The 20339-nt window shown below is 35.7% G+C and overlaps 1 protein-coding gene across 4 annotated transcripts in view; it reads left to right on the forward strand.

The window, feature by feature from the left end:
• The window catches only part of KDM4C (lysine demethylase 4C), a 250048-nt gene that overhangs the window by 156894 nt on the left and 72815 nt on the right, over window positions 1-20339 (forward strand). For all 4 annotated transcript variants that reach the window (XM_036403664.2, XM_036403665.2, XM_054517952.1 and 1 more), the window contains 2 exons: window positions 12204-12259; window positions 15415-15523. In XM_036403664.2, the coding sequence (XP_036259557.1) occupies window positions 12204-12259; window positions 15415-15523 (165 nt within the window). The remainder of the gene's footprint in view (window positions 1-12203; window positions 12260-15414; window positions 15524-20339) is intronic.

The raw sequence follows: 20339 nt of genomic DNA on the forward strand, positions 1-20339 counted from the left end.
GTATTTCATACTATTTGTCATTTTAGGATAATGTTTCTGTCCCTTCAGAGTTTGGATGATAACCTTAGATTATCCTAACAGCTTTCACTTCAAAATAGTACAATACTTTCATCTAATCCTAGAATTTTACTTAATATAATATGGTTCTCTTTTAACCAATCTTCTGTACATTGAAAATGACAAGTTAAATGTACTGCTATCCCAAAGTACTACCTTCCCTTTTGAAAATCAGCAATTCAAGTTAGTCCTACCAATCCGCAACCTAAAGTTTTATGCTTCTTTTGAATTAAATGCAGATACTTATTTTCTGAATCAATTTTGAAATTTTCATAATTTTTTCATCTAATCATAGAATACCAGGTTGGAAGGGGACCTCAAGAATCATCTGGTCCAATGCCTCTTGGCAAAATCACAGTCTAGACAAGATGGCCTAACACCTTGCTCAGATAAATTTCAAGTGTTTAACATAGGGAAATTCACCAGTTCTCTTGGGAGGTTATTGCAATAGTTTTTGCTGTGAAATTTTTTCGTCTTGTGTCTAATCAGATTGTCTCCAGGAATAACTTGTACCCATTACCCCTTGTATTTTCCATGTGACTCCTTGTAAGAAAGGGAATTTCCATCTTCTTTTTATTCTGGATAATCATTGCTAAAAAACTGCAGCTGTTGCAGAATATCTGAAACAGATTTGGCTCTCTGTGGGAATTACATATACACATGCCTTCCAGAATTTACTTTTTTTATCTCAGAAGAGAGCAGAGTGCACAGTATGGGAAGATTTAGTTACTAGGAAATACTGACTCCTTGAAAGTCCAACTTCCTGGATGCTTGAAATTGTTTTCCTTATGCTTCATATTGATTCATAGGGGAAGGAGATTAAGCTGAAGATGGCCCATCTGCGAAGTTCCCTTCTGGCTAAGGCATTAAATCCTGAAGAGAAGGTTGATTGGAAAACAATGAGAAAGAAAGTTTTGTGTAATGAAGAATATAATGGAAGTTATGAAACATTGGTACAGCCTTGTTTCAGAGTTCATTTCTTAGGAGAAAAAAATCCTTCTCATTCCTCTGCTTACAAAAATTGTTTTAAATTCTGTTTAATGATACTTTCTTAAAATCACAGCAGTTATGTTAACTTCATGGAAAATTTGATCTCTATTAGGCTTCTGTATGTCAGTATGAATTTGCAAAGCAAGGAAGCATGAGAGCACTGTAGGAATGAGAGTTCTCTTAATAGCTAAATAAAACTTTATTATGTGTGGATCCCAACTATGAACATTATTAAAATACAGAAATAGAAAAATACCTATATGGATTTAGATTGGCAGAGCCAGACTTTTCCTTGATAGCTATTCCAGTTTATATTATTAAACTGATTTTGAGATTCGGAAGCATACTGTTTTCTTGCAGTTTCAGCATTTTAAGTAGCTGAAGAAGTATGCTTTACAGTAATTTTTGTCAAATTTTCACCCTCTAGGATATACCTGCATTCATGATAGATAATACATCTTTATATTCTACTAGGCAGTAGGTCCTGATAACAGTTATTGACCGAAGAGAAGAGTGATACAGAATGGTCTATGCTAATGGGCAAAAATGGCCATAAATCAACCCCCCAAAACAATATAAAAAAATAAAATTATATTTAATAAGTCATCTGCATGGATCCTGAAAGTGTAACTGAATTCATGTAAAGTGCTTGATTGAGAACAAACGCCTCATTAATCTTAAATGGTTCAGCTGGAAAAAGTTAGTGAAGTCAGGAAGAATAATGACTGGCATTACAGAGAATGCAACATACTGTACAATGAGCAAAGATGTGGTCACCCAATAGCTATACTACATAAACATTGAGTACCTTTGTTATTTAGACTACAAAAGTTTTGTGACAGGAAAGAAATAGAAAGAAGAGCAAGTCAGGAAACAGGTAAATACACTTCATGATCAGGTACATTGTGATCATAAGGCCACTAAGAAGGAGGCTGTGTGACTTTTCACAAGTGATTCTTGCTTTGTTCTCCACAGCACTGCAGAAACTGTTAAGTACCTCATCTGATAAGGTGGCTCTGATTTTGAGAACAGATCCTATGTTGAAATAGCTTAGCAGAATTTCTTTTTCTATAGATGAGCTTTTTCATGCTTTGCATATTACTTATGGATAATCAGTCTTTGGGTTTATTTGCATTTATGGTTAGAGTAGCCCCCTATGTAATTTGTAGGATTTTTAGTTTCTTTTTCCCAAAGGCATCAGAAAGTGGCATATAAGAGCTTTTTCCACATTCCTGCTCACAAGCTGCCCTATTCCACTCCACTGAAAATAATGATTTTGAATGTTCTTTTTGTAGTGGTGCCCTTCTCTCTAATATGGTGTCATAATTTCCATTATAAACTGCTGTTTTCAGAGCCTGCTATCTGCCAAAATTAACTCAATACATGTGAGTACAGTGTCTTAATTTTCAGACTGATTTTTCTACCAAGCTTTAGATGCATTTGAATATTGTTAATAAAAGAAACTATTGGACAGGAAAATCTGGCTATAATAAAAAAAATTAAAACCCTGAATATTTCTGTGGTTCTTTGTTTTCAGAAAAATAAGATCTGATTATTATATTTTAAAAATATTTATGTTTTTATTTTTAAAATTCTGGATTTTTGCAAACCTTCTCTGCAAAAAAGTTGACTTATTGTGAGAATTTTAACTGCTGATGTCCATGTATGGACACAGATGAGGGGAGCAGTATATTTCCTTGTGATTTTGGTATTATACTAGTTACAGGTTATTTATTGCTTGCAAAACTCAACCTTTGGAACAACGTATTTTAACAGGCTTTTAAATATGGGGTTTCTCTGATACTGTCACAGAAGCCAAACTGAAGACCATTAAACTCAAAAAATATGTTTTTAACTTAAATGCCATAAGGCTCAAACCCAAAGCTCATTTTGACCTTTCATTCACTTCACTGGAGTTTGCCAAATCAACCTTTGCCACCGATACCCGTGTCAAAAGCTTTGGTTGCCTCCAGCTATGTGGGTATTCTCATATTACAAGGAAGAGATTCCCTGCAGGGTTGGTGATACAGTGAGTTATGATTTCAGTCAGATGTAGTTTGAATCTGGTTCTGCTTGGAGATGGAATTGGACCAGAGAACCTCTCTCATATTAATCCAATCTTAATTTATCCTCAAAGTCCATATGTGATCTCTAGAGGTAGTGCTGCAAAGTCATTAAGAGGAAAAACATGCTATAAAAAGCCAGTAGCAGGATATCTTGACCTGGCCAGCTTGTATTTTGCTGCTTTCTTAAATGTACAGCTTCTGAAGGTACTCAGGTTAAAATCTAATATTTGCTGCCTACAATAATGGGAATAAGCCTACATATCATATATAGATATATCTTAGATACACCATCATTCCTGTTTTGTATGCTAAGCATTTACTCTTACTGTTAATAGAATCACAGAAAGATTGGAAGGGACCTTATGGATAATTTAGTTCAACACCCTACCATGGACATGGTCTTTCACTAGAACAGGTTGCTCAGGGCCACATCCAGTCTTGAATATTTCCAGGAATGTCTTGAATTTCCAGAAATATCTACGACTTCACCGAGCAACCTATTCCAGTGTCCCTCATGATGAAGAAGTTTTTTCTTGTATAACCTAGACCTACCCTTGTGCAGTTTGAAGCCTTGTCTTATCATCCTTCTTGTAGCCCCTTTAGGTCATGGAAGGTGCTATAATGTCCCCCTGAAGCTTTCTCTTCTCCAGCTCAACAGCTCTCAGCCTGTCTCCACAGGAGAGGTCCTGCAGCCTCCTGATCTTTTTCTTGGCCTTCTGTGGACCCACTTCAGCAGGTCTTTGTTATGGTCCCAGAGCTGGATGCAGCTGTTGGGGTCTCTTTGAGGGCCAGAATCACCTCCATTGATCTGCTGACTACACTATTTGTGATGCAAGCCAAGGTATGGCTGGCTTTCTAGGTTGTGAGTCAGCTCACACCGAGCTTCCTGTCAACCAGCAGCCCCAACTGTTTCTCACCAGGGCTGGCCTTGATAGTTTCTCCGCCCAGCCTGTATTTGTTCTTGGAATTGCCCCAGGTGTTTTCCTCTCTGTAAAAGTGATTTTTGCAGTTTCTTTATATTTTGCAGGAAGAATTATCAGTTTTGTGTTTTCAATGGCTTATTTATTAGCATTTTGGGAAAGGTAATCTCATTCCTTTTGACTCTTCTTCAAAGGAGAAAGTGTAATCTTTCTTGTTCAATTGTATGGGAACAGTTGCTCTTTCTACTATAAGGATTTTCTAGATCTGAGTGACTAATCACCACTATGAGAGAAATTACTTCAACTTCAGGGATCTAATAGTCTCCATTTTATACTTTATGGATGTGTGTTACTTCATATATGTACATTCTAGGGAGAAAGGAGACATAGTACCTACCCCTGTCAAGTTGTGAGAGTTTTTTTACTCCAATTACCTGAATGAGTATTTCAATTCTCATTTCAGTCTCAGCCTCAGTTCTCATTCCTTCTCTGGCTGTGGAATTGTCTCCATATTCCCATTTTCCATCTCAACCCCCCTTCCCTGTCATTTTGAAGTCTTCTTATCCTAGCCAGCTCTCTCCTGCTCTTTATGGTGTTAGAGATCACTGTTAATAATGCTATAGACAGTGTAGTGAAACACTACTTGCTCTTTATACTGTTGCTTTACCTTTGTATGATATAGGAGCTGCAACTGCAAGGAAATTGTTTGCTATCCCTAAGTCGAGGGCAGGGCAGACTGAATGTTTGCAGGATAAGTTACTAAAATGTGGAAATTAAGTAGCTGATGATTTGTAAACTTTAAATTCCCAAAGGTGGATGTCTTGAACAGACTTGGATGCAACTGCAAGAGTAAAATGTTCATCCATAAAAAGAAGCACGGCCACCTTCTATTTTCAAGAACATACTTTAAGCTTGCAGCCAAAGATCTTTCCACATGTTAAATAGATATTAGCCTGTGGTTGGTGTCTCTTTCAAGGAATTACTCGGCCTCCATAATCAGTGTGAACTTTAATCACTTAAAATACGAATGAAGGTTGTGACTTATACTGGTAGCATCTAGCAACTCTGTTAAGAATGGTGCTCGTTGTCAGGAAACTGAATCTGAATATTTTACTAGATAAACATCAATTTTTCTGAAGTTTATTATTTTTTACAAATATTTTTTCACTAAAAAAAAGAAGTTTGTCTCTGAAGGTAATAGCTCAAAGTGGATACAGTAGTGGACTTTGAATTGAAATTCAGTAATTTCAAAAGCTATTTTCCAAGTTAAAATTATTCCCTTGGTGTAGAAAAATTAGCATAATTATTAGTGGACCATTGCTGAAAACAACATTTTCAAGAGAAACACCAACCCATTTCTCTTTACACAAGGATAAATATAGACACAATTATGAATAAGCTGGGAAAAGGAGATGGATAAAATGTAGCAATGCCATATCCAAATGCACATCTGTGTTAATAGTACTGGGAGTGTGACCTTGGGCATTACAATGCAATGGAGAAAAGAGATGGAAGACTAAGGATATCTATTTTCAGTTCAAAGGTTTCTATCTATAAAGCTAACCAGAATGGCTTGAAGAAAACGTAATGCGTTTAACAGCCAAAGCCCTACAATTTTTATCTATTTGACTTAGCTCTAGCAGAGTTGAACATTAGATGCCTGTTTTGATTAGCTGTTTTTAGAGGAGACTAGTAAATTGGCATTATTGTGACTCATCTTTGGAGCAGTTGACTCTTGAGACTGTTTTGACCTCTTATTAGAAATACTTTGGGGAAAAAAACAAACCCAAAACCTTTCCTAACCACTTTTCTAAGGTTTTAGTTGCTATAGTTGAAGTCAATTGGCTTGAGCTGATAAAAAATGGTGGAAATACATTACTTACTGAATAGGTAGAGTCCTAATTGCTGCTTAAGACATTATCAAGGAGTAGTGACTTTAAATTGTCCGAAGGTTTAGATTAGATATAAGGAAGAGGTTCTTTACCTTGAGACTTGCCAGAAAAGTGGTGGATGCCCTATCCTTGTAAGTGTGCAAAGCCAGTTGGATGGGGCTCTGAGCAACCTGGCCTAGGAAGGTGTTCCTGCCTATTGCAGGGGAGTTGGCCTAGATGATCTTTAATGTTCTTTCTAATGCAATGCTTCAAATAACTAGCCAAAATGTATTGTGACTACTTGAAAATATTACTTCAGGTAAAATCACTGCTAAATAAAGCTGTGACAAAAGTTACCATAATAGCTTATTAATTGAATGATAATAATATATTAGTAAAGCTTTTTTGTTTGTTTGTTTGTTTTTTGGGATCACAGATTGGGAAAATTAAATATATATGATATGTAATACATATTTCAATGTGTGCTTAGTGCCAAGCATTTGGATTTTCCTTAATATCTAGGTAGTGTTTCTGCATATGAATGTTTAAAACTGCAGGTTATGTAGAGCAGTAAGATGTGCTAAAAGAATTAAACTAAAGTCTGTTCTAGTCTGTTATTATTGTGTTCACAGCAAAAAATTAATACCTGATGAAGAATATGTGTCTTGAGCAGGCATTCCTAATGCTTTCTCAATCTCCTACGATGTGGAAATAAGAAATTGTCTTAGCCAAAGGCAGTACCTTTCTATTTACTTAGTAGAAAGTAACTTTTGTTGGATTTCTTTTTCATGAACTTAGGCAGATTCTCTCTCAACTAGTGTAAAATTTTAGCACCTACATCTGGCAAACAGATATGTACTGTGTGAAGAATCTTTCTGGGTTTTTTTGTTTCTTTCTTTGTTTTGAATCTGCTACTAGTTTCCTTCTACTACCTTCTTATTGAAGTACCTAGCCATGCCCTTTTCCAAGTCTCGTTTTTCCAGTTGCATCTGTCAAACATTGCACAGTCTTTTTACTGCCTTGACCAGCCTGCATGGTTATCCCTTTTGCAAAAGCTGTAGCAGAAGACGTTAGCTGAAGACAAACTTTGGGCTTATTTTTAGTGAGGCCTGTGAAGTAAGGGCAATCAGAAATGAACAAGTCTTAAAAAATTACTGAGATAACTTGGAAAACAAGATATAATTAGAGAAAATTGTAAGATACTGAAGCTAGAATCCAGACAAAGGATTGCGGAGCAGTGATGTCAGCTGCTGATGTAGAAAAGATCCTGGAGATTATTGTCCATGTGCTACACAAGTCATGGCTGTATAAGCACATCTCCCCAGATGTGGGATAAAAATGAAACATATTTTCCCTGACATCACAGAAGATCTCTTCTCATTGCATTTCAGAAGGGAGAACGTGGCCACAGATGAAGTCAGTTAGGTGGAAAAATTGTGGTTGTTTAACCAGCTAAGGATCTATAGATGGAAAATGGCAAAAAAAAGAAAAGGACAATATGGGGCTTTTGATGTTTATCATGCATAAAGTAAAAAGGAAAAGGCTTAAGCAGGATATCTGCTTGCTAGTTTAAATTAAAAGCTCCCTAATGGCATGGATGCTAAAGAACTGCAAGAGATTATTAGGTTGGTTATGGAAACTACATTTTAAGAGGAGATTTTTGAAAATGTGTCAGTCACAATTTATTAAGAGAAAGATATATTTTATTTTAAGTTGTCTTCCACTGACCTAAGCTTGAATTTCTTTTTCATTTAACTGAGTAAATGTAATTATTTGGAGATGCTATTGTAATTTACAGGGCCTTAGCAAAGAAGAAATAGCAGTTTAACAAGAAAGAGGATTGTGTGGTGCATAATCATAGTTTTCAATAAAAATAACTGTTAGATGACTTAGTACCTATTCTTCTGCTATGGCTTGGCAGAATTCTACTGCCTTGCTGTGTCAGACAGCTTCCTGTCTCCTATGGAGACAGCTATTGCTGATGAAGTAGGTATGGGAATATGGAAATGTGAAAACTGGTTTTTGTAAGCATTACTGTGACTATGACTGAATTCTGGCAGACACTAAAAAAATACCCAAAGATAAGCAACTGTATTCATTTTAAAATATAAATGAGTGTAAACAGGCTTGGGTTTTGCGTAGTATTTATCCATGCAACAAAAATTAATATGCAGCTTTGCCTGAGTAGAGACATACCCTTCCAAAAAGGGTGATCCATCTTTTGGATGGATGTACCAAAGGAAGCTTGGTTAATTCACAGTGACTTGAGGTTTTTCCGCCAGTTTCTTGAAGTGATTGAAGCAGAGAAGTGAGATTAGGGTTGCTGGTTGCAAAAATGGTATTTTTGGGAAGAAAAGGGGAAACATTTAGTCCAGAAATAGTGAATATGATATGTATTGTTATGAAAAAAAGCATCATTTCCACAAAAAAGCTGAAAGATAAAAGGAATGTTACTGTATAAAACTTGTGAATTATATATGGATATGGAGATATCTTACTTTATACAGGTACTGTAAGAGAAAAAGCCTTCTTGTAATTCTAGAATGTTATGGAGATTTTTGAAGGAGATGAGCAATTTAAAATGGTCTAAGATTTAATTTAGATACGTATAAAATAATATGCTTATGAAATTATTATTTAATGCAAATACGAATGACAAAATTACTTGTTTAAAGGATTTGCAAAGTAATAATGAATAAGAGATTGGATTCCTTCTAAGGTGATGCTTTGTAATGAAATACATTCTTTTCCTGACTTTTACATAATAGGCTGACAGCAGGTAGACAGGGATGCACAGACATACTCTTTCTTTTTGAGAACACAGAACCACAGAATCATAGAAAAGTTTGTGTTGGAAGGGATCTTTAAAGGTTATTTAGTCCAAATTCCCTGCCATAAGCAGGGACATTATCAATTATACCAGTTTGCTCAGAGCCCTGTATGACCTGACCTTGAATGTTTCCAGGGATGGGGCATCCACTGCCTCTCTGGGCAATCTGGTCTGGTGTTTGACTATCCTTACCTTCAAAAACTTTTCCTTACGTCTCATCTATATTTAAAACCATTTCTCCTTATAAAATGTTTTTCCCCATCTTTTTTATAAGCCCCCTTTAAGTATTCTAAGGCCACAGTGAGGTCTCCCCAAAGCCTTCTCTACTTTTCTCCAGGCTGAACAGCTCTCTCAGCCTGTCTTCGTAGGAGAGGTGTTTTTGGAGCAGTGGACTACCTCAGCAGGTCTGTGTCCTTCATGGATAATAACGTGGGTAGTAGTTACTAGTTCACATGCTATTTCACTGCCACCCATGGCATGTGTACATTTATTAGGAATATTAGTCTCTGTAAATGTCAGGTTCTCTGAGTTTCATTAATTGTAGTATATTGAGTCAAGTTAAGCTAATAGCCATGTCATCTGTATATAGGAAAATATATTGCAATGCAGACATAATAAACAAAATAGTTTTAATGGGCTTTAAACCTGTGTTCCTACCCACACAGTTTTGTTATGAACACTGGTGAACTTGACTAGTTCTTAGGGATCTAATTTATAGTCTGTGTCCAGCAGACAGTGAACAAGTACCCACCAACACTTTCTGCTCACCAAAGATACATACAGGTGTTTCTGTAGAGGACAGAATATTTGGTTCCTATAGGTCCTGCATAAGGGTAATTTTTTAAAGCTTCTAATCAGGGTATTTAGAGCCACCTTCTCTTTTGCTTGGGCTGCTCTCCTCCATTTAATTTTCCCTCTGTTTTTTTTTTTTTCTTTTCTATTTTTAACCTAATGTCGAAGCTCTGTAGTTGGTAGGTAAATATATGACTTCTGTCTCTTCCTGTGCTGTTTTAGCTTAATTTCTTAGTAAAATTTTTTTGTAAAATTTCTTTAGGGCCTTGGATTCTCCATGTGGCTACATTAGTAAGTTCCACAGCAAATGACCTGGTGAGAGTTTTTTGTAAAAGTGAAAAATATCCATTAGAAGCAGAAAAATGTCATCATTTGTCAAGTAACAAATTTTTAAGTGACGTAAGAATGTCAAAGCTCTTAAAATAGGAGCAAATGAACTCTTTGTTTTGCAAAGCAGAGTTGAAGTATTTTTGTGGCCAATGTTAAGAAGGTGCTCAGATTAGCAAGCATTTATGAGGAATCCCCTGAACTTTCACATTTGAAAATGGAGAATGAAAGTTTCTCCCTGCACGGATTTTTGATGAGTTAGACTTATGCTATTTTCCCCAGTCTGCAGATATTACTCTATGTATAAATCGTAAAAGTTCATGCTTCTGCAGAACTGCTGTCTTGGCTTAAGACAATTTAAAGAGCTGGACACTATAAAATTAGTTACCTCCTCTTACCAATCCCTTTCCACCTATAAAGAACAAATGCGAGTAAACATAAGTGAAAAAATAACAGTTTACTAAAAAGCAAAACAGCAACAAACAAACAAAAAAATCGTAAAGAATCACTAGATACAAAATCACTACTCTCCTGATGCCCTGGGAAACAAAAATAGACCCAAAGTGGTGGAAATAGCATTTACAAGATGGTGCCCTCCAGGATGCCTGTGTGGTTTGGAAGACACGGGGAGAATGGCATGAGCTCTCTACCCCACAGTCAGTCAACCACACCATCTGGGAGACAAAGGGAAGGAAAGACGGTGGACAGAGAGAAGCTTCCTGGGAAAGCAGGAGCTTTTGGAGTTGCTCTAGTGGCAGATAAGTACCCATGCATGAGGCGTCAGTGCCACCACCCGCTGCCTCCTCCTGATGCCTGCTGGGCTCTGCTGGTGTTGATGCTTATGTCCACCACACTGCACTAGTATTCAGGGAAGGAAAAGAGCTGGTCTGTCAGATGTGGGATGACCTGGTCCCTGGAAGGGGTGCAGGGATCACTCCGAAACGGTGTTTTATTGCAATATGCTGTTTTTCCAATTGGCTACTATTGCAAGCCCAGAGAAAGAAACAACTTTACTGAAAGTGGTGTAGTTTTGAGCCTTTGGGTCCCTAATTTATTAGTCAATATATACTTCTAGAAAGGGAAATGTGATCTGGAGCATATTAGGTCCCATCCTGAGGTTGTTGTGGATAGAATAATGAACCTCAATTCTCTTCTTTAAAACTCTACAATAATATTCAGTAGTTAAAAGGGTACTCCATAAGAGGATGTTCTTTTTTTCATAGTGTTGGTTGGTAAAGCAAAAATTTTGTGCTCGAATAGTGAAGAGAATCCAATTGTCAGAAGAAAGTCTTTTTCTATGGTTAGGAAAGATGTTTTTCATAGGAAATGTAATATATCATTCAAATAAATTTCTTACAGACATTTGTAGCCATCATTATTTTTAAGATAAGATCAGACTGGAGTATAACAAAATTTTTGGGGTTTTGTTTTGTTTGTGTTTTTGTTTGATTTGCTTGTTTGTCCTGCAAGGACAACTTAAATGTAGGGGTTCAAAAGACATGGTCTCATATAGGTATACTGTCACAGAATATCGTGACTCTATTCGTACATTCATTCTTTTAGAAAAAATGGGGGAAGAAGAATAGCTATGTTCAAAACATTTTTTCATCAGCTCCTTTCAAGGGATGAGAGATAAAAAAGAGAGGAAAGAATAGATTCAAAAGTGAAGGAGGCTGAAGAGGAGGAGTGAGGGGTTGGAAAGACGAAAAGAGTGTATCTGTTCAAAAGCTGAGTTTTAAGTAGAGATAGGAAAAGCCATGTTTTTTAGCGTGTTATCTGGGGACTGCTGAACACCTTGCCAAGTGCCCTGAAAGAGATGGAGTTGTACTGAAGATCAAAGCAGTGGAGGTATACTGCAGGAAAAAGAAAAAGAAAAAAAAAATTAAGCTAGATCAATAGCTTATGGGTCAGTTTCTCAGTAACTTCTGTTAAACTCATTATGTGCCAGAGTACTTTGTTTTATCTTTGTAAAATGTGTGGCAGTTTCCAGCCTTTCTACAGCAGTACTGATTAAAAGTGTAGGGGATTTTTTTTTTAATTTTTTTTTTTTGGGGTTTTTTGGTGTTGATTTTGTTTGGGTTTTTTATTACATTTCAAAGTGATTCTATCCCTTCTTCTGTAAGTAATACTCAAATACCTTTTTCCTTTTGGTTGTATGAGTTGTTTCTCTTTTTGTTACTGTATCCTTTTCTTCCTCTGTAAGGAAATGCTATGCTTGTAAGTGGCAGTTTGTAACCCAGTAATTAATTAATTGCTTTAGCAGTTTGCTTTTTCCTCAAGATCAGATGAATAGAACTGATTTGTAAACCATCATTAAAACTCACTTTTTCTACTCTGTTTTTATTTTTAGGAATGTTGTCTCTGCAATTTGAGAGGTGGTGCATTAAAGCAGACTACTGACAAAAAGTAAGTAATATGTTCTTCAGGACTGTATGTGCTTATTTTAAACTTTATTTAGAGTCTATTTCCAGGTGCAAAGCATTTGCAACATGAGTTATTTGACAGTGTCTCTTTAAGCTAAATCTTATTTCTGTTGAAATGTGGCACTGGCATTTTGTTAAATAGTTACATAGTAAAATGTACATTTCTTTTATTATTTGCAAACGCTTGCTCGTTCCAAATTTTAATTTGCTGGCCTTTTTGCAAAAAACGTAGATGAGAGAGCTCATTTAACATTGTTTGCATGTCTTATCAAACAGCAAAATGTATTTTCTTTGCTTCTGAAAATTACAATACAATACTTTTGAACTTCTAAACCCAGTATTTTCAAAGAATTATTTTTAATCAGGTTGAAATGATTTTCAATTCTGACATTTGTTTTTTTTTTTTTCCAAACGCACTTCTATCGCACACTGTCAAAAATAGTTTTGTTGCTGACATAGTATTACTGTATCTGGCTGATAGAAACTATAGCAAGTAACCCTTGCTAAAGTGGAAAATGTTGCAGCTTAATGTTTTTTCAAGCCCTATAGTAGAATAGTCTTACATGCATTTTGAATAATTTCATAATTAATTAGCTCATCTTAGTAGCTTAGCAATATTGTGTAGACATCTTTCTTTCATGCTTTGGAATGCAGTGGTAAGACATGATCTAGGTATGGCATTGTTTTTCACTTACCAGGAAAAGAAGGTGGAAAGAATTTATTTATCAGTGGTTTGCAGTTGATTTGATGACTCTTGTCCAGTTAGGAGAAAGTTTTTTAACTCAGGCCATATCTTACCTTCAGAAAATATTATTACTGTAGCTATTTTAATGGAGATTTTTGCCAGTGCATTAAAATTCTCAGCTGATTTTTAGTTCTGCTTTAAATTCCCTTTAATTTGTTCCTTGCTTTACTTGATAAATACAAAAAGAATTACAAAAATACTATCTCAGTAGAATTTATTATGCCCTTTTGATATTTGCTGCTGGTAGCTTAGCTTTCATGTTGCATCTTTAAAAATATGTATATGTTTCTTTGCATATCAATATAAATTTTTTTGAAATGTCTTATAAGATATATTACGAGGAAAATGCACAAAGGTTTGCATAAAATCACTTTCCTTGTGTAATTATATATAAGGTTTTTGGGTTTACATTCTGTTACTCTGTAGGTTAGTTTTATGGATTTGTGAAATGGGATTTCTGCAAAACCAGTTGAAGTCTTGTTTTTACTGTTTCTGTAACACCTTATAGTTGTTACACATTGTGGAGTTTTTAATCTGTCTTTCAGCATTAGCTATCATTTCAAAATTTTGAGTTTTCAAAAAAGTGTATTACAATTTAACCTTTTATCTCCAACAGCTGTAAAATCTAACATGTGCATTCTCCTTTGCTCCTTCTTTACTCTATACATACTAATTAGAGATACAGGAAGAGCATGTCATACTTCTAAAAGCTAATGGATCAGACTGGTATGTGTGCATGCAGTAAGCAGTTTGCAGTATAGGAAGGCTGAGATTCCTTCTTTTCAGCAGAACACAGGAATTGTTTTGAGTCTGTTAGGTTGAGAGATGTCAGAGGATAAATGTTTAATTGAAGGCTGATTGAAGAGGCATTTTATTTATAGCCTTTCTGTCTCATAAAGCTTAGATGGTAAGACAATGTGGTTTAGCAGGTGGACAATGAGAAGAAAACAGCTATTATTAAAAATAATTTTAGAAGTCTCAACTTCATGTAAGTAAAACATGAAGAAACTGTCACCATAATAAAAGGATGAATCTGCAAGATTTATCTGTTTCTATTTGGGCTGAACTGTATAACTTGCTAATTGGTATGTCATCTTTATGTACAGGTCTTATTTCACACTTCGACCAATACAACTTTAAAATCACATGACAGGAATTTGTTTGGTCCCTGTGTGTCATATTATACTTTTGCAGATGGTTTTGCCAAAGATGACTTATTGAAATATTCCTGCTCTAGTGCAAGAAAGAGAATTTTTTTTTTTTTTTGTTTTCTGCATCACCCTCCCATCTCCTTCAGCTTCAGCCCACATTCCTGTTAATCTACTAAGATGGTTGTGTAATGTGTGTTTCTTCAAAATGTACATGAAGCAGAGTGAGGCAAGCATTCAGAGCTTACAGAAACAGAGCAAGTGGGGTAATGAAAACAGACATACAGTAAATGACAGGGAATAAGGCAAATAGGAGTAAAAAAATTAAAATGTTTTCCTTTACTCAGGAGATAACTGACTTCTTGTCTACCCCAAAAAGATTTTAGAAGTAACTTCGTGTCTACCCCAAAAAGATTCTAGAAGTAGCCTCAGAAGGCTGCTCTTTGATGATAAAAGTGCTGTTAGCTTCTCTTGTGCTTCATGAAATACACAGTTTCAATATTAATTTCAGGCTTTTTAAAGTTCCTTTTAGCGTTCTTATTTTGAGATTCATGTATCGGGAGGATTTGGAGTGCTTTCTGATTCATATAGGAAGCATGTGGTATCATCTGACAAACCTCGGACATTTCATTGAGGTCTTGAATGTAACACTGGTCCTAGGTGCTTGCAGGTGCTTTTGCTACCAAAGGAGATCCAGTTCATGTTGGGCATTGCACTGGTGGCTTGCTCACTTTGCTGCCTTTGTGTCTGTAGACAGAAGGCCTTGATAACTTTTGCATTTCCTTTTGCATTTTGATAGATACAAGATTGATTGTAATCACGTTTGTTGTGTAAGAATAGTTTCTCAGGTCTGAGTAGTGTTAGTAATGACTAATAAATGCTGTAGATGATAAATTACAAATAAACTAAATAGTGTGGTGTTTACATATGTACCTGAATGGTGCACCTGCAAAAACTTCTTACTTAAATGAAAAGTAAAATATGCTTAAAAATTGTTGCAATAAAATCTCAGTCTGAAAGTTTATTGACACAAAGTGCTAGTGTTGCAAGGTTTGTTAAAATGTGTTAATGAAGCTTAGGAAAGCCTAATAAGGAAGTAACCACAGATGGGTATGTTCAAGAAAACATACCCATCTGTGGTTACCAAACCAAAAGCAAAAGCCAAATACGCAGCAAGCAACAACTTCAGTACTTGTATTTCTATGAGTTTTTTTGGTGGTATTTTTGACTTGCCACTTTTCACAGGTGGGCACATGTAATATGTGCAATTGCCATCCCAGAAGTCAGATTTGGTAATGTCACAGAGCGTGCTCCGATAGACACTAGTAGAATACCCTTGCAACGATTAAAATTGGTGAGTAGTATATTAATATATCCTCCATATATGCGTTACTATTAAGGTGTTCCAGTATTTGAATGTATTAAAAATCTGAATTGTGATGGTTATTACCAGGTAAAGAGCAATAAGCTATGTTTAAGGTAAGAAATGAATAACAAGGGTTTTACTGACATGGGCCTTTTGAAACATAGTGACAGTTCATTAACAGTGGTAACAGTCTTTGGTGTTCTATTAAATGTAGTTCAAACCTGTTCTTGCCCAGGAGAAGAGTAACAAACTTACCAGTATCAACTGTGAAAGTTTCATTTTTTGGTGTTGTATTGGTGATGAAACCTAAAAAGGCAGGGAATAAAACACAGTACATATTTGTGAGGTCTTTTTATTATTGATTTTTACCTTGACTATTTATAAAGGTGAAAGGATGCATGGTCTCTTTGTTACATGAAATCTCTGCCATCAGGGTATTGAAAAATATGCATACACTAAATCACACATTAAACAGTGTCATTCAAGAACATTGATATACTCTAGAACAGGATATGCACAAGTGCAAAATGTGTTTTTTTGCTATGTTATACAGTAATTACCTAATCTGTCAATGTGTGCATGACTGTAATGTTGTCAGATAGAAAGTGGTTAGTGGCCCTTCAAATTCTTAGAGGAAGTGTAAATTGTCTGGATCATCCCACACTGTTTCCAATGTGATTCTTGGTCTACCTTATCTTATACTCACTTATTTTGAACTATTAATATTTTCACTCTATACTTTAATTCCCTTTTATTCCATTAATTTTTTTTTTTTTGTTTTTGTAGCTGTATGTTTAAATGTGGAAATGCAGCTTGGAGTGCTTTAAAATTGATAGCCTGTCCTTAAAGTGGTAATCTGTTTCAAATTTCTGTTCAGAATTTAAAAAAAAATTGGTTTTCACATGTCCTTTCAAAAATAATTTAAAAGACGTATGTAAAGAGTATATATATATAAAACATAAAAACATAAGGCAGCTTGAAAATTCCTAATTCAATGGTTGAAAACACAGAAATCATGGAAACATTGTTGGAAACAACCTCCAAGATCATCAAGTCCAACCTTTGACTGAATAACACAAAGACCACTGGGCACACCTCATCTCAATCTGCCATATCTGACCATTTCTAGGGATGGTGACATCATCCAGCTTTCCTGGGGAGTTTCATATTTCCTGTTCCAAAGCTTAACCAGCCTTTCAGTAAAGAAATTTCTCCTACTATTGAACCTAACCTCCTCTGGGACAGTTTGAGGACATTATGTCTTGTCCTACTGTTTTTTACTTGGCAGAAGAGGCTACCACACCCTCATTTCAGGCAGTTGTAGAGAGTGGTAAGGTTCCTCCTTAGCCCTCTTTTCTCAGCTCTCAGCCACTCCTCACAGGACTTGTACTCCAGGCCCTTCCTTAGATTTGCTGCACTTCTCTGGACATACTTGAACACCTCAATATCCTTCTTGAATCACAAGTTTCAAAGTGCAGTCTCACTAGTGCCAAGTACAGGGGGACAATCCCTGCCCTGCTCCTGCTGGCACAGGCCAGGATTGCTAGCACAGGCCAGGATGCCACTGGCCTTCTTGGCCACTTGGTCAGGTCATGGGCAGGACCCAGCACTGGGCCTTGTTGAACCTCACACCACTGACCTGGGCCCATGATCCAGCCTGCCCAGATCCCTCTGCAGAGCCTTCCTGCCCTCCAGCAGATCAGCACTCCCACCCAGCTTGGTGTCATCTGCAAACTGACTGAGGATGTACTTGATCCCCCTTGGCCAGGTCATAAAGATATTAAAGAGAAGTGACCCTGATTCTTGGGGAACAACACTTGTGACTGGCCACCAACTGGATTTAAATTCATTCATTCATCCATTCATCAGATGTTGAAGTGTATTCTGTGGACTGTCCATGACTTACACACTGAAAGACTAACAGGAGCCTTTTGGAAAAGGCTTGAATTAATTTGGAGCCAGTGTTCCTGAAATTATGTGACTTAAAAACCTACATTTTTTCTGCTGAATATGAAGAAATTATGTTAATCAGTTATGAACTGTTGAGTAATTTTGGATAGAATATTGCTTTTAGTCTTTAATACTTTTTCAGTTCTTGATTCTTTTTTCAACATAAAATTACTTTGAACCACTTGTATTGTGTACAGCTGTATATAAGCCTATGGTGTCCTGCAAATATATAAAAGTTTAGAAATAGAGTACTTGCCTTCCTTAACACTGTTTTTTAAAGAAAAAGAATTTGAATATTTGTGTGGAATGAATGTTGTCAAGAAGGAACTTGACTGAATGCAGTAGAAATGAGAGGCAGGGTACTTTATAACAGTCATAAATGTAGTAGTGCTGCAGGTAGAAGACCGCCTTTCTGTGAGGGAAGGAAGCACCAGAATCCTCATGGTTGCCTCATTATATCTTATTATTCCAAGATTTAATTTCTGACATTAAATTTATTATGAAATAATTAAATTTGTATTAATTTAAGGGGAGTATACAGGCAGCCATTTCAAAAGGCTCTGTAATGATGTAATGCCAATGGACCAATAAAATGTTGCTTCTTGCTTAAAGGAGCAGAAAAAAAAAATCTGCCCTAAAATCACTAGCAGGCTTTCTGCTTTTAGATTTTGATTTTGTTGCAAGTAAATTACTGCATCTGATGATTCTACTCTGCTCTGTTTCAGAGTAAATACCCTAGCTAAACTATGTTTCCTGATTGACATGATACGATATGATGATATTCTGTATTTTAAAAATAAAAACAAATAGGTGTGTGTATGCCTGTATGTATACATATACATATACACTATAGAATTGTATGGATACTTTTATTTTCTCTAAAACACAGTATATCAAATACCTCTTGTAACATAGTTCTCTTGTTTCCTGAAACATGGGGTTCCTACTTCTCTAAAGAGTTTGCTGCCAGTAGTCCTCTGTGTATATTCTAGCCTTGTGTATATTTGCCACATTATTCTCAATTCAAGTGTGATCTTTAAGTTAGTCTTCACTTCCTGACTGCTGATGCTACAGAATAAGAAGCTCTCATACCCACTGGCATTGTATATATTTCCTCAGGGGAATCCCAATGATTATATGCAAATGTATTCTTTCTCTAAAAATTCCTGCCTCTTCTTTCCTCCAGTCAACCCCACTGCATCCTTAACTTTCATTCCTTTTCATTACCATTTGCTCTATACCTGAGAGTAGACAATTGATACCATCTGTCTAGCTGTTAATTTCTGTAAAAGAATAGTGAGTTTTTCACTCCTGGGAATATGCGAGCAATTGATGCAGGTCAGTTTTGTCTTTTGAAATTGTAGGGAATGTCAGTGCTGCTCTTCAGCAGCTAATTCCAGCTTCACAGCTATCCTGTTTGATAGATTAAGGACCCCTTTCTTCATCTCTCTCCACCATTCAAGCCAGAGAGCTACCAGAGCAAAAGCAAGCTTAGTACATAATACCTTGACATTGAACCTTCATAAGCAGTAATTTAATAATTTAAAATAATTTTAAAAATTAATTTGGGTCTATTTTTATAATCCATTTTGTGATAAAGCATGAGGTATGTAATAAATAAATGTGGTCTTCCCTACTGTGCCACCTCTCCTTTACAAAATTTAGGATGTATTTAATTTTTTTTTTTAATGAGCAAAACATAATGGAAAAAAAATGTAAAGGAATAGATTAAATACTAGCATGCAGCCATACCAAAATTAGATATTACACTGTAGGAGCAAATGGTTCTAGTTTTTTGAAACATTTTCTATCCTTGTCCTCCCTGTTCCTCCTCCCTAAAGTAGTAAGAAGTAGCAAGAAACCCAAATAAGCAGAATATCTACTATTTTCAGAGATCTATAGAGGAGAACCTGACATTTTCTTTAATGTAACATCTACAAAGGAACAGCAAAGGAAGTAAAAAGCCAATTTTAAAATTTTAATACAAATTAAAAAACATCTGTGTAAACATGAACATATTGGTAGGCTTTTTTTTATTGCTTAGCTAGTAGATGTAGAGATTGTAGTTAAATTGAATTCGCTAGAGGTTTTGGGTTGAAATCAGTGTTTCCTGTCAGTCTTTCCACTATTAAATGTTCAAGATATATTAATTTCTTCAAGAGTAAAACTCAGTATTTGTATCATACTAATTGTAGTTCATAGCTTTACAATTGTTTTCTTCAGCTGTTTCACATTGGCAAATTACTGGGTTGTTATAGCATGCCAATGTTTTCATATTTCTCTAGCTTTTCAGTAGGTTATGTGTCATGTACTATCACTGCTGAAAACTTACATGACTGAAATTTTCATTAAACATTGCATCTTTTGAAAATTTTTCCTGAATGCAAGTAGACAAAATGAATAGAATATTTAGCTGGGTTTTTTTTCATAGGGGAAGAAAAGAATGTGAGACACATGGGTGAAATCACTTCTATTTTAGGGGTATAAAACCCATGATATTGTTGGACTTCAGTTGACTTCTCATGTGAAAGCAAAAGACCTGCTAGGCAACCTCAGTGTTGCATGCCACAAAGATGCTATAACCTGTAGTTTCTCTACATTATGTCTGTGATTATGCATTTTCTCTTTTTTTTTTTTTTTTTTTATCCCCCAAATATATTTGAATGGAGAAATGAGATTATCCTGTCTCCTTTTGTCAGAGTCAGGCTATCTTTCTTCATTTTATGATGTTTATATCCATCAGGCACTTTGAATTCAAATAGCCACATGGAATGACAATTTGTCATTACCAAGCTAGGAAATAAATAAGTTGAATATGGACATTTAAGTACAGGTTCTACAAAGAAATGGCTGA

The sequence above is a fragment of the Molothrus ater genome, chromosome Z, assembly GCF_012460135.2.
Source record: "Molothrus ater isolate BHLD 08-10-18 breed brown headed cowbird chromosome Z, BPBGC_Mater_1.1, whole genome shotgun sequence".
NCBI lineage: Eukaryota > Metazoa > Chordata > Aves > Passeriformes > Icteridae > Molothrus > Molothrus ater.